Here is a 12,865-nt window from a genome sequence, read left to right on the forward strand (position 1 = left end):
CCACTTTTCATTGTATGAAAAGATAATGATGTGAGTGAATTATACTAACTAATGAAAAGCAGGCTAGATTTGCTCAATAAACTTAGTTTTCTGGAAAAGAGGGCCTGAGAAAAGTGCATGTGGTCATGTATCTCATGACCATAACTATGTACGTAGTACATAGCAGAGAATGAAGAAGTAAAGGGGAAAAAATGGTATACCTCTGACTAATAGAAAGGTTATTCCACTTGAAAAGCACATATACTCAAAAGCATATATAGAATCCATTCACCTTATTTGTGGGAGAGTCCCTTGCTCAGGCTGTATTTGCTCTTATTTTAGACACAATTCTAATAGTCAATTAGCTGACTGACCAGCTCAGGACTATTAAAGGCAGGGGCACCTGGGTGGCCCAGTTGTTAAGAGTCTACCTTCCGCTCGCAGCATGATGTTGGGTCCTGGGATTGAGCCCCTCATTGGGTTCCCTGCTCAGCAGGAAGCCTGCTTCTCCCCTGGCTTGTATTCCCTCTCTCACTGTGTCTCTCTCTGTCAAATAAATAAGTAAATAATTTTTAAAAAGACTATTAAAAAAAACTATTAAAGGCAGCATATTAATAAGATGAATGAGAGCAGAGAGTAAGAATTTATGTTAAAACTGCAAGAGAGAAAGTAGAAAAATTATAAGAGCTAGACATAAGAACTCAAACAGCATAGCATTCTTTTTTTTTTTTTTAAAGATTTTATTTATTATTTGTTTGACAGACAGAGATCACAAGTAGGCAGAGAGGCAGGCAGAGAGAGGGGAAGGGAAGCAGGCTCCCTGCTGAGCAGAGAGCCCGATGCGGGACTCGATCCCAGGACCCTGAGATCATGACCTGAGCTGAAGGCAGTGGCTTAATCCACTGAGCCACCCAGGCGCCCCAGCATAGAATTCTATTTAAAGGGGGATGTTAATAACGTGGCAGTCCTCAGAATTTATTGTATGGAATTAAAAGCATTCTTAACAGTAATCCAGAGAATTAAGAAACATTTAAATAATATTTAGAATACTCAAAAAAAAGTTTTTTAAAAAGGAAGTATTATGTCACAGTTTAAAATTCCATAAAAAATGCTTAAGTTTAAAAAATTAACATTATATTAAAACAAGAAAAACTTTGGGTGCCTAGGTGGCTCAGTGGGTTAAGCCTCTGCCTTCAGCTCAGGTCATGATTGATCTCAGGGTCCTGGGGATGGAGTCCCGCATCAGGCTCTCTGCTCATCAGGGAGCCTGCTTCCTCCTCTCTCTCTCTCTGTGCCTACTTGTGATCTCTCTGTCAAATAAATAAATAAAACTTTAAAACAATAACAAAAACTTTTGACATCTTCATTTCCTAAAAATGCCAGCTAAATTAAGCTATGCTAGACTTTCATATATTTAAAATTAAATATATTATTCTGAGCCTTTCTAGTCAATATTTCACACATAATGCACGAAACTAAGAGTTATTTTTGTTATTCTGAGAGCTGTATATATAGGGTGCAAATTTAAATGGCTTTTAAAATACTGGCTTAGATAAATTTATAAATGGAAAATCTGTAATGTTTTGAGGGAAAACATAGAATGCTCTATACGAGAAGAGGTGTTCTCGTATAGAATGATAGGTCCTTTTTACGACTCAAAAGTCTTTTGTCTTCAAAATAATTCCTATTGGAATCATCCCTCAACTTAACTAAACAAGCTATGTTACTAGTATTATAAATTTTTAAGTACAAGAAAATCATAGGAAAAAGTCTTTCGAGGGGCACCTGGTGTGGCACAGTTGGTTAAGCCTCTGACTCTTCCTTTCCACTCAGGTTGTGAGCTCCCGGTTGTGAGATCCATCTCTGAGTCCAGCATTGTGCTTAGCATGGAGTCTGCTTAGAGTTTCTCTCTCCCTCTTCCTCTGCCCCTTCCCCTCTCTCTAAAATAAATAATCTTTAAAAAAAGTAAAGAAAAGAAAAAAATCTTTTGAAATATTTTTCAACCTTGTCTTAAATATTTCTTTAGTTTTTAAAGAGGTGAGATTCCCTTTATGGGGAAAAAAAATTACTAGAAGACATGAACAGACATTCCTGCACCATCCTCACATTGCTACTTAGAACACTTTACCCGTTGTCTGCATGTAAAACTGACTTTTTATGTGTCTGGCCATTATTGCTTTTAGCTAGAGGTAGGATTTTTATAAGCATGTTCTGTAACAAAGGAGAAGTTTTGAAATATGTTGACAGCCATGGAATTGGTACAGTTTCAAAATGCTTCTATAATCATTCACCTAAGGCTAAATAGAGTCAGAAAACTTTTCTTGATTGAAGTATATTACTACTCTTGAACTTTATGTGGGATAACCATTCTAAATTTATTGTAATTAAGGATTACAGTGATTAAATGGTAGATTAGGAGTTTAAAATTATTAAAATACTTGTGGTAATGGGTGTGGAGAACATTCTCAGTAGTGAAAATTGAAGGTCATAAATAGTCTTCATTTGAAATGGTTACATGTAAATATTACAATACATTTGTAATGGGTAGAAATTAATTTAGTGGTTAAATCCTTGTATATTTTGCAATCTTGTTTTTATTCTTGTGGTGTTTTTTTTTTTTTTTTTAAATAGTGTTTGCCAGCTCTGAGCCTGTGCCAGGATTCCAAGGGGATACCCTGCAGCTAGCATTCATTGACCTCAGACAAGTAAGATATAATAATGTAGATCTCATTTTTTTTGCTTTCTACCGTTGCCTTTTTTTTTTTTTTTTTTTTAATGTTATGGGAATGCTTGTTCGCCTTGAAACAATCTTTCTTTGTGGAAGTGCTTCTTTTATAACTATATGTTTGACCCTTCTCTCTGAACTGGTATATCTATTTGGTGTTTCAACCTCATGGAACAATTTTATTGGTGAATATTTAACTTATTCATTACCTGCTAAGCTCATGCCTAAATAACTTCATACTTTGGTTTAATGACACTTGAAGTTTGAGTTATTTCTAAATGATTTCATGGTCCTATTATGAAAATTGGTGGTATAAATAGTGTCAGGACCCAAGTTAAATGTAAATTATTACAACCTAGAAAGTAGCCTCTTGCTTAAAACTGTGGTAAAGAATGCTTTTTTTCAGTAAATTTTCTGGGGGCTCTTTGGTGGCTCAGTTGGGTGGAGGTCTGCCTTCAGATCAGGTCATGATCCCAGGGTCCTGGGATTGAGTCCCACATTGGGCTCCTTGCTCAGAAGGGATCTTGCTTCTCCCTCTCCCTCTGTCTGCCATTCTCCCTGCTTGTGTGCTTGTGTACTCTCTCTCTCTATGTAAAATAGATACATAAAATCTTTAAAAATTTTCTGAATGCCTCCACAAAAAAGGACAAAATTACTTTTTAAAAAATAATAATTATTTTTTAAAGATTTTATTTATTTATTTGACAGAGAGAGACCGTGAGAGAGGGAACAGAAGCAGGGGGAGTGGGAGAGGGAGAAGCATGCTCTCCGATGAGCTTAGGGAGCTTGATGCAGGGCTCCATCTCAGGATCCTGGGATCATGACCTGAGCCAAAGGCAGATGCTAAACCGACTGAGCCACCCAAGTGCCCCCAAAACTACTTTTAGAAAGGTAATTATAAATTTACATAATTCTTTTCTGGTCATGTAACTCTAAGTAGAGTAACAAATAGGATAATTTTTAAATCTTTTTATCATTTTACTAGTCTTTGAAAAACTTCCTACCCTTTTTCCATCTCCCCCATGTTTTTTTCTTATTCGTATTCTGCCTCTTTCATCCTCCTCCTTTTTCTCTCTTAATTCTAGGATTAAGGAGCTTAATAGAGCTGGGAGGCACAAGGGTATGGAGGAGGGGAAGATCCAAGGTAGAGGGCTCAGGGGTTTAGACTTGACAACAAGGTGGCTGCTGCCCTTGGCAAGAAGAACCAAATGGAAATGGAATTAGAACAAAGCCAATGTAGGAGTACCTGGCTGATTCATTCTGTGGAACATTTGACTCTTGATTTCCAGGTTGTGAGTTCAAGCCCCACGTTGGGTGTGTAGAGATTACTTAAAAATAAAAGCTTAAAACAACAGCAGCAACAGCAAAGCCATTGTGATATCAGTCTATTAATGGTCCCATCCCCTTTGGGGTAGAGATGACTAAGATTGGGCTTCACCATTGATGTAAATAAATAGACCACCACAGTGATGTTTGTGGCAGGCCCAGTTTGAGTAATGAAGGAGTTCTGATTTTAGTAAAGTGTTTGAGAATACAGCTGTTTTTGCTTTAATTCCAAACTAGTGTTCTATAAATATGTATGAACTACTATGTGCTGATTATTTAGAGAGGGCTGATATAGTTGAAATAGACACAAAAGTAATGTAAAAGAGAGTTTTGTTCTTGGGGAGCTTAAAACTCTTCTAAAGATACAAAACTTCCATGAACTCTGCAGGAATACTTACAGGACAGTGAGTCATGTGGATATAAATGGTATATCTTCAAGTCAGGTTTAGAAGGAAACAAAAAAGTAGTCCTACTTCCCAGTTTTTTATTTGTAAAGCACTGAACATATAAGATATATTAATATTTATTTCTGTTTGAAATCAGTGCTCATGTATTATGCCAAACCAGAAACAATGTTACGGATGACCTAGATCTGAGAATGATTACCATTACTAAGTTGGAGAAGATAGTAAAAATTTAGAAGGTGGACTCTGAACTTTTATTCCAGTTTACCCAAAGCTATTCTTTCTATAGAAGGTAGATCTATTTGCTTTAGGATTTCTCTCTGTTGCAATCTTACTGCCCTGAAAAAGATTATCTAATACAGCAAATGGAGTTCTTTAGCAGACTGGAAATAAGCTTAGTTGTATGTTCATTTCTCAGTTGGGTTATAGCCACTGACTGGGGTAGGTTTCCCTGTTATAAGAGCATGAGTACGTTCTCTAAACCAAAGTGTATGTAATTTGAGGGTATCTCCTATTATACATAATAGGATATTAGGATAATTTTTAAATCTTTTTTTATCATTTTACTAGTCTTTGAAAAAACTCCCTACCCTTTTTCCATCTCCCCCATATTTTTTCTTATTCCTTTTCTTTTTGTATTCTGTTCATTTTCTTATTCGTATTCTATTATATATAAATAATCTCTTCACAGAAAACTTGAAATTTATTATGTTTTATATAAATTGTGTGAATTTATATGGTATTAAATAGTTTGTGATCACATTGTAGGATTGTGAATAGGACCACATTTGAAACTGTGGGTAAAGATTCTGTTCTTTGATTTGTTCGTTTAAATAGATGGTTGGTTCAATGCAGATTAAAACTGATCGCAAGTACTTTCTTCCTTCAAAGACAATCATCATTTGACACCAAAAAATGCCTCTTTACAAGCATATGTAAAGCATTTCCTCACTAGGAACTGTTATTAAGGCACACCAACAAATATTAGTAAATATCTCAAGTCTTTTTGGTTGAATTTACTTTTCAGTAGGTGCTCTTACAGGCATTAAGTCTTGGTTGGCTTTTCCTCATTGGCATAATTTTTTAAAGAAACTTTTAAGTGAATACAAAAAAATCTGTTAGAAACATTTAGAATTCTGAAATCTATTCTGACACATGTAAAACTCTTAAAGATTTATGTAGAAATACCTATTTAATAAAAAACACAGTTTTAAAGTATGATATTTAGTATTCAGTACAAGTTACTAATGGATAAATTTTAATGAGCTAATTTTTAATATATTAATTATTCTAGTTTGAAAGAGAGGCTTAAAATAATTTTTCCTAAATATTGTTAAAATTTAATCAGACTCTATTTTTGTACACTTGGCATTCTGAAACAAGAAGATGCAACTAATTCTTGTTTTTAGCTGCTGGACCACTGAGATATACTTGATTTTTATGATTTTAGAGGATTGGATTTAATAACTTGACAAAGATAATTATTTTCACATACATTTGTTTCTCAAATTAGTTTATAAACAGTTAAGTGGTGAAATGCCAAGTATGGGAATTGACTGAAAATAAAATTAGTCTTTAAAGTCTCATATGTGGTGATAGAAGTTTTTTGTATCAGATGTCAGTGTTATTTAAAGATGCCTTTCAAGTTTCAGTAGTGTTTTAATGTTCCTGACTTCATAAAGACCTTTCATAGAATATTATTTTAATATTTTTATATCAAGTACTGTATCACCAAACATAAAGAGAGTGCTAACACTTTTATTTACATTTCAGTTGGGTTTCTGCACTTTTCCCTCTTTTTTTTCTAGTCTGTGATCCATTTCTGTCTTAATAGGGTGGCTGACAGTTCTTTTCAAGTATACTTAGAAAGGCAAAAGAGCCCTTTTCATAGTACTTATAAGGGGTCATGCTTCTGTTTTTTAGTTTGAATTTGATACTGCTTCATGAATTGCTGGGTATGAAAGATTAGGAAGTAGGTCCAGTGGTCAAATTTTACCTGCCCACCCGGACTTTGCCCTGAGGTCAAACTCCTGATATTTGCTGTTCTGAATAGAGGAGTTGATGACAAGTATGAGCTGATACAAGAGGAAAGTTAGAACCATATCAAAGCTGAAGGCAAGAGAATTGGGATTCAATGAGAGACTGTAGCTAAAAGATGGATCATCAGAATTGCCCTCTTTTAAAGAAAAGGAAATAGCTGACCTGTTAGTGAAAAAGACTTTATCATCCTGCCAATCACATGCTTGCTAATGGAAGCCAGTTATCTCAACAACATTGTAAGGTCTACTACCCCATAGACAATGCAGAGGACTAGTGGTGCTGGTACTGCCTCATATGAATATACTGTCTCAATTTTAAGTGTGCTGTTTTAATATGATTTGTATGTGTAAACTTTTTTTATAAGTATACCCTATCACCCTCTTACCCCTAGTTCTGAAATTAATTCCCTGAAAGAAGGACCGTGTTATACCTATATGTGTCTATTTTCTTTTACAAAGACTATTTTGTTAAATGTAATCTTTCAAATGGATTTCAGATGAATATGTAAAATTCTTTTGACAAGTTATGAAAACCATAAATATATCAAACTATTTTTATTTTAATACTCTTTATACAGTATACAGAATTGAGTGATAATTTTTTATAACTCATTTTTTTAAAGTAAGCTTACACCCAACATGGGGCTTGATCTCATGACCCCAAGATCAAGAGTCACATGCCAGCCTGGTGCCCCTATAACTCATTCTTTTTTCTTTTTCTTTTCTTTTTTTTTTTTTTTTTAAGATTTTGCTTATTTATTAGAACACAGGTCGGAGGAGGGAGAGGGAGAAGCAGGCTCCCCACTGAGCAGGGAGCCTGATATGGGGCTTAATCCCAGGACCCCTGGATCATGACCTGAGCTGAAGACAGATGCTTAACCACCTGAGCCACCCAGGCACCCATATAACTCATTCTTAATACACAGAAATATTTCACTAAATAGCACTAGAAAATGAGATGTCCCATATAACCACATTTTAGTTTTTGTATAACTGAAGATTAGTTTTAATCACCAAAATTTTTAAGATAAAGCCAATTTTATGGGAAACCTTAAAAAATATATCTTACCTTTATAGCTTCTTACTGAACATAATTCTCACAGTAGGTTGAACATCCATAGCTTACTAATCCTAATACTAAAGCCTCTTTACCTCATTCTGTTTCACTTTGTGATAAGTTAGACTGGTAAGATGTATTGTTGCTACATTTGACAATACCTTGATAATCTTTTGGCAATATGAAGAAGTTTAGGTAGATTGGATCATAATGCAGTTAGATGGATTTGAGGCTAATGAAACAGTCTCTTGGGGCACCTGGCTGGCTGAGTTGGTAGAGCATGTAAGTCTTGATATCAGAGTCATGAGTTCAATCCCCACATTGGGCAAGGAGCCTACTTTAAAAAAGAGAATAAAAAACCATTTGCCCACAGAAGTTGGCTGTTGTATCATTATCACCCCAGAGCAGTATTTCTCAAAGTGTCTTTCCAGGAACAGTCATTTCTCAAGATGAGAAAAGATTTCTTTAAAGTTTTTTCTAAGTCAGACAGGTTTGGGAAACACTTTATACTCTAATTCCCTCTTAGAGACTTAAACCATGTGCATTAGAATTGCAAGGACTGAGAAATTCTTTGGTGATCTAGCATTTCCCAAACTCATCACAGATGTGATGATCCCTCACTCATTCTGGGATATATTACGTGAAACATACTTTGGGAAATGCTTCAAGACTCTGGCATCACCTTCTAGATGTCTGTCTTATATAGGCTGGAATCAGCATACTTTGAAAATAATGACTTGGATAATAAATACCTAGAAGAAATGTGAATTTTATGTATAGATGACAAAGCTAAGAGAATTGCCTATAGAATCAACATGCTGTTAGTGATAAGTGAAAGCCAACAAAGTTAGGTTTAGCAAGGAAAATATTAAATATTATATTTAATTTTTTAACCTTTTTTTGTGAGTAATTTCTACACCCAACATGGGGCTCAGACTCAGGAGTTACATGCTCTTCCAACTGAGCCATGCAGGTACCCCCTGTATTTAATATTTTTTAATTTAATTAAAAAAAATACAAGATGTAGGAAATCTGACTTACAATATGAAAAAGATCTGGTAGTTTTAGTTAACCTCCAAATAAACCAACAATTTGCTGGGAATTCTTAGACTGCATTTGTGTAAGGGTGATATTTAGGTTAGACACTTTGTTTTTGGGCTATTAAGACTGTGCCTTGAGTATTACATGGTGATTTAGACACAATTACAGAGCACAGAATTCCAATTCTAGTGATGGATCAGATACCTTGTCATAGGAGAAGAGCCTTTTAAAAACCTGGGAATAGGGATGCCTGGGTGGCTCAGGGTCCTGGGATTGAGCCTCCACATTGGGCTCTCTGCTCAGCAGGGAGACTGCTTGCCCCACTCTCTCTGCCTGCCTCTGCCTGCTTGTGATCTCTCTCTGTCAAATAAATAAATAAAATCTTAAAAAAAAAAAAAAGAAAGAAAGAAAGAAAGAAAGAAACTCTGGAAATATATAGTCTGAAGCCTTAGAGGAAAATGAAATATATGGTTCCTATTAGCCTAGATTTGAGTCAGATATACTATTTTTTTTCTTCCTGTTACAATCCTGTGCCATGAAAATGACCTCATAATATTCCTTTCCTCATCTAGGATTAGATCTTATTCTTTCTTTCTTTCTTTCTTCCATCCTTTCTTCCTTTCCTTCCTTCCTTCCTTTCTTTCTTTTTTTTTTTTTTTAAGTAGGCATTATGCCCATGTGGGGCTTAAACTCATGACCTTGAGATCAAGAGTCACATGTTCTACTGACTGAGCCAGCCAGGTGCCCCAGATCTTGTTTTCAAGTATTTGATTTTGGACAAACTAGGGGAAAGAGGAATGATCATTCCTCTGAACTATGTGTAGAGAATTTGAATTGTGCAAAATATATTTGCATCTTATAGCACTTTTCAAATAGGTGCTTTGTTGAAGTATAACATACATTCAGGCAATTCTTAGCTGTACGGTTGCTGGTTTTCATAGCATGAATTCATCTCTGTAATACCCAAATCAAGAAAGAAAACTTGACCAGTAAGTACCTCAAAAGAGATCCTACCCCTTACTGTTCTTTCAGCCATTACCCTTCTCCCTCTCAAAAGATAACCACTGTCACAACCTCTAATACCACAGATAAATTCAGCCAGATTTTAAACTTTGTATACATGAAATCATGTGGTATTAATTTTTTTTTAAAGATTTTACTTATTTATTTGACAGAGCGGAACAGCGGGAGAGGGAACACAAGAAGGGGGAGTGGGAGAGGCAGAAGCAGGGTTCCTGCTGATCAGGGAGCCCGATGGGGGGCTCGATCCCAGGATGCTGGGATCATGACTTGTGCCCAAGGCAGATGCTTAATGACTGAGCCATTCAGGCACCCCATGTCGTATTAATTTTTATGAAGAAGGTTCTACCTTCTTTAGCTCAATATGTTTGTGAAATTTATTCATGTTGTTACACATAGTTGTGGTTCCTTCATTCCCTTTGCTGTATAGTCTGCATTATACAAATATACCATATTTTATACATTCTATTGATAAGACATATGAGTTTACTCCAATTTTACTGTTACAAATTGTGCTAACACGAACATTTGTTTGCATGTCTTTTGGTGAACATATGCACACACTTCTATTTAGGTGTCTACCTAGGAGTGGAATTGCTAAATCAGGGGGTATGCATATGATCAGTTATAATAGATACTATGAAGCAGTTTTCCACAACCAGAGTACAAGTTTATACTTCAGCCAGCCATGTAGAATTCTTGTTGCTCTACATCCTTGTCATCTCTTGGTATTATCTGTCTCTTCCTTTTTAGCCCTTCCAGTGGGTATACAATAGTTTTATATTGTGGTTTTAATCTGCACTTTTTTATTTGACTTACAAATTGAATCCCTGGGGTGCCTGGGTGGCTCAGTGGGTTAGGCCTTTGCCTTCAGCTCGGGTCATGGTCCCAGGGTCCTGGGATAGAGCCTCGCATCCGGCTCTTTACTCGGTGGGGAGGCTGCTTCCCCCTCTCTCTCTATGCCTGCCTCTCTACCTAACTGTGATCTCTGTCTGTCAAATAAATAAATAAAATTAAAAAAAATTGAATCCCATTTCATATGTTATTGTCCATTTGAATATCCTCTTTTGTGAATAAACTGTGCAGGGTTTTTGTGGGGTTTTGTTGTTGTTGTTGTTGTTGTTTTTTACCATTTTTTCTATTGCCTACTTCTTACTGATTTATAGAGGTTCTTTGTATGTTCTGAATGTGAATCTTCTGTCAAATATATGTATTGCAAATATCTTCTCCTGCTCTGTGGCTTGTCTGTTTACTCTTAGTTGTGTCATTTGATGAACAGAAGCTCATGCTTCTAATGAAATCCGCCTTATCCCTTTATGGTTAGTTCTTGTTAATGTCCTGTTTAAGAAATCTTTGCCTGTTCCTGAAATTATAAAGATATTTTTCTATGTTTTCTTCTAAAAGTTTTATTTTTTTAACATTCATATTTAGGTTTAGAGTCCATCTGGAATTGGTTTTTGTGCATGGTGTGGAGTGAAGGTTCAAGATTCATTTTGTTCCGTATGGTTTTCTAATTGACCCAGCACCAATTTTTGAAATTGCATTTTAATTTAAAAGTAATGTAATTGTAAAATACAGTACTGTGAGACATAAATGATACGTGCTTCTAATATACAAGTAAAGTGGTTTCTGTTGCCTTCCAGTTAGCTGTATGCTTATATTTCATGGTTCATAACATTCCTCATTAGCAAATTAGTTGTAGGTTTGAGGTTTAGTTTTAACCACATCAAAGGTATTTTTAAAAACAAAACAATTCTAGAATAAGTATTCATAACAATATGGGCAATATAAAAGAAAAAAGCTGAATTATGAGCCCATGAGGACAAGAATCATGCCCTTTTTGTTCACTCCTGTACTATGGTATTTGCCATAGCTTTCTGCTATTCTTAGTATACAGTGAACAATTAAGAAGTGTTGAATAAGTGAATACAAATTTTTTTAGCTATACTCAAAGGCATTTTTTTGGAGTACAGAAACACCTTTCTTAGGAATTGAGATATTCTATGTAAATTCACATTCTATATAAACAATACATTTTAAAGCAATACATTTTATTTTTCTATTTCAATTTTTTGATGAGTCTTTATAAAAATGCATGACACATCTGTGCTTTCTCAAGTGAAAATATAACAAACATTTCTTTTTTTTTTTTTTTTAAAGATTTTATTTATTTATTTGACAGATAGAGATCAAAAGTAGTCAGAGAGGCAGGTAGAGAGAGAGGAGGGGAAGAAGCAGGCTTCCTGCTGAGCAGAGAGCCCGATGCGGGGCTTGATCCCAGGACCCTGAGATTGTGACCTGAGCTGAAGGCAGAGGCTTTAACCCATTGAGCCACCCAGGCACCCCTATAACAAACATTTCTTGATTTATCTCAGCCATCATTAGGAATACTCAAAGAGTAATATAGGTTATTTCTAAGAAATATTGTTATTGCTCCAAAACCAACTGTTTATTCTTTTATGGGTAAAGAAATATTCTGGACAGGATAATTGCAGGAATTTAGACAAAGGCAATATACACTTAATTAAGTGATTGGCAATGACCAAATATAAAACAGAATTAAATAAAGGAGCTTTAAATAAATATTGTTTGGAACAGTGAGTCATGAAGAAAGTAGATGATAGTCAAATAAATTGAGGAAATCCTACATATTTTGTCCCTCTCCTCTAAGTTCAAAACTTCATTAGCACATTAAAGGCTTTGAGAAGTCATAGAGTAAAGGTGTATTCCCTTCCTCCCCCAAACCTGTTTGAATACTGAAGAATTTTCAGAAATGAAAATCCCTTACTGTCTTGCAAAACAGTGTTCTACCGGACACAGTTTAACACTAAATTACCTGGACCACTGTTGCATTACTTTAATTTATAGATTCCTAGAACTATCTGGTTAAAACAGGGCTGTGGTAAAAAATAGAGAAGTCTTTCAGTAGATAGATGAAATTTACATATTAAAATGTAAATGATTCAAAAATGGAAAGTAGTAAGTTTTCAACAATAATTTGTTGAACTTTTAAAAAAAATTTGGAGGATTTTATGAAGGATGATAATTACCAGAGGATTAATGCTGCTTAGACGTAGCAAACCAGTCAGTCAGTCATAGAGAATAACTTGTTTTTAAGAAGCATGAAGCAGTAACACAAGATGGCTTGTGAAGAATGAAAAGATTTAAGTGGAAATTAAATACCAGCTCATGTGGAGTTCAAATTCTAACAGTTGTCAGATTCCGTAATGAATCATCAAGACTATTGTTACTGAGCCACAGTATACATACTTGG

General features: G+C 35.2%; 1 protein-coding gene across 6 annotated transcripts in view; it reads left to right on the forward strand.

Moving 5' to 3' along the window:
* EXOC6 (exocyst complex component 6) overlaps positions 1 to 12,865 on the forward strand; it is a 243,418-nt gene that overhangs the window by 200,655 nt on the left and 29,898 nt on the right. For all 6 annotated transcript variants that reach the window (XM_032312084.1, XM_032312081.1, XM_032312082.1 and 3 more), the window contains one exon: positions 2,611 to 2,684. In XM_032312084.1, coding sequence (XP_032167975.1) covers positions 2,611 to 2,684 — 74 coding nt within the window. The remainder of the gene's footprint in view (positions 1 to 2,610; positions 2,685 to 12,865) is intronic.

This window comes from Mustela erminea, chromosome 14, assembly GCF_009829155.1.
Source record: "Mustela erminea isolate mMusErm1 chromosome 14, mMusErm1.Pri, whole genome shotgun sequence".
NCBI classification, from domain to species: domain Eukaryota; kingdom Metazoa; phylum Chordata; class Mammalia; order Carnivora; family Mustelidae; genus Mustela; species Mustela erminea.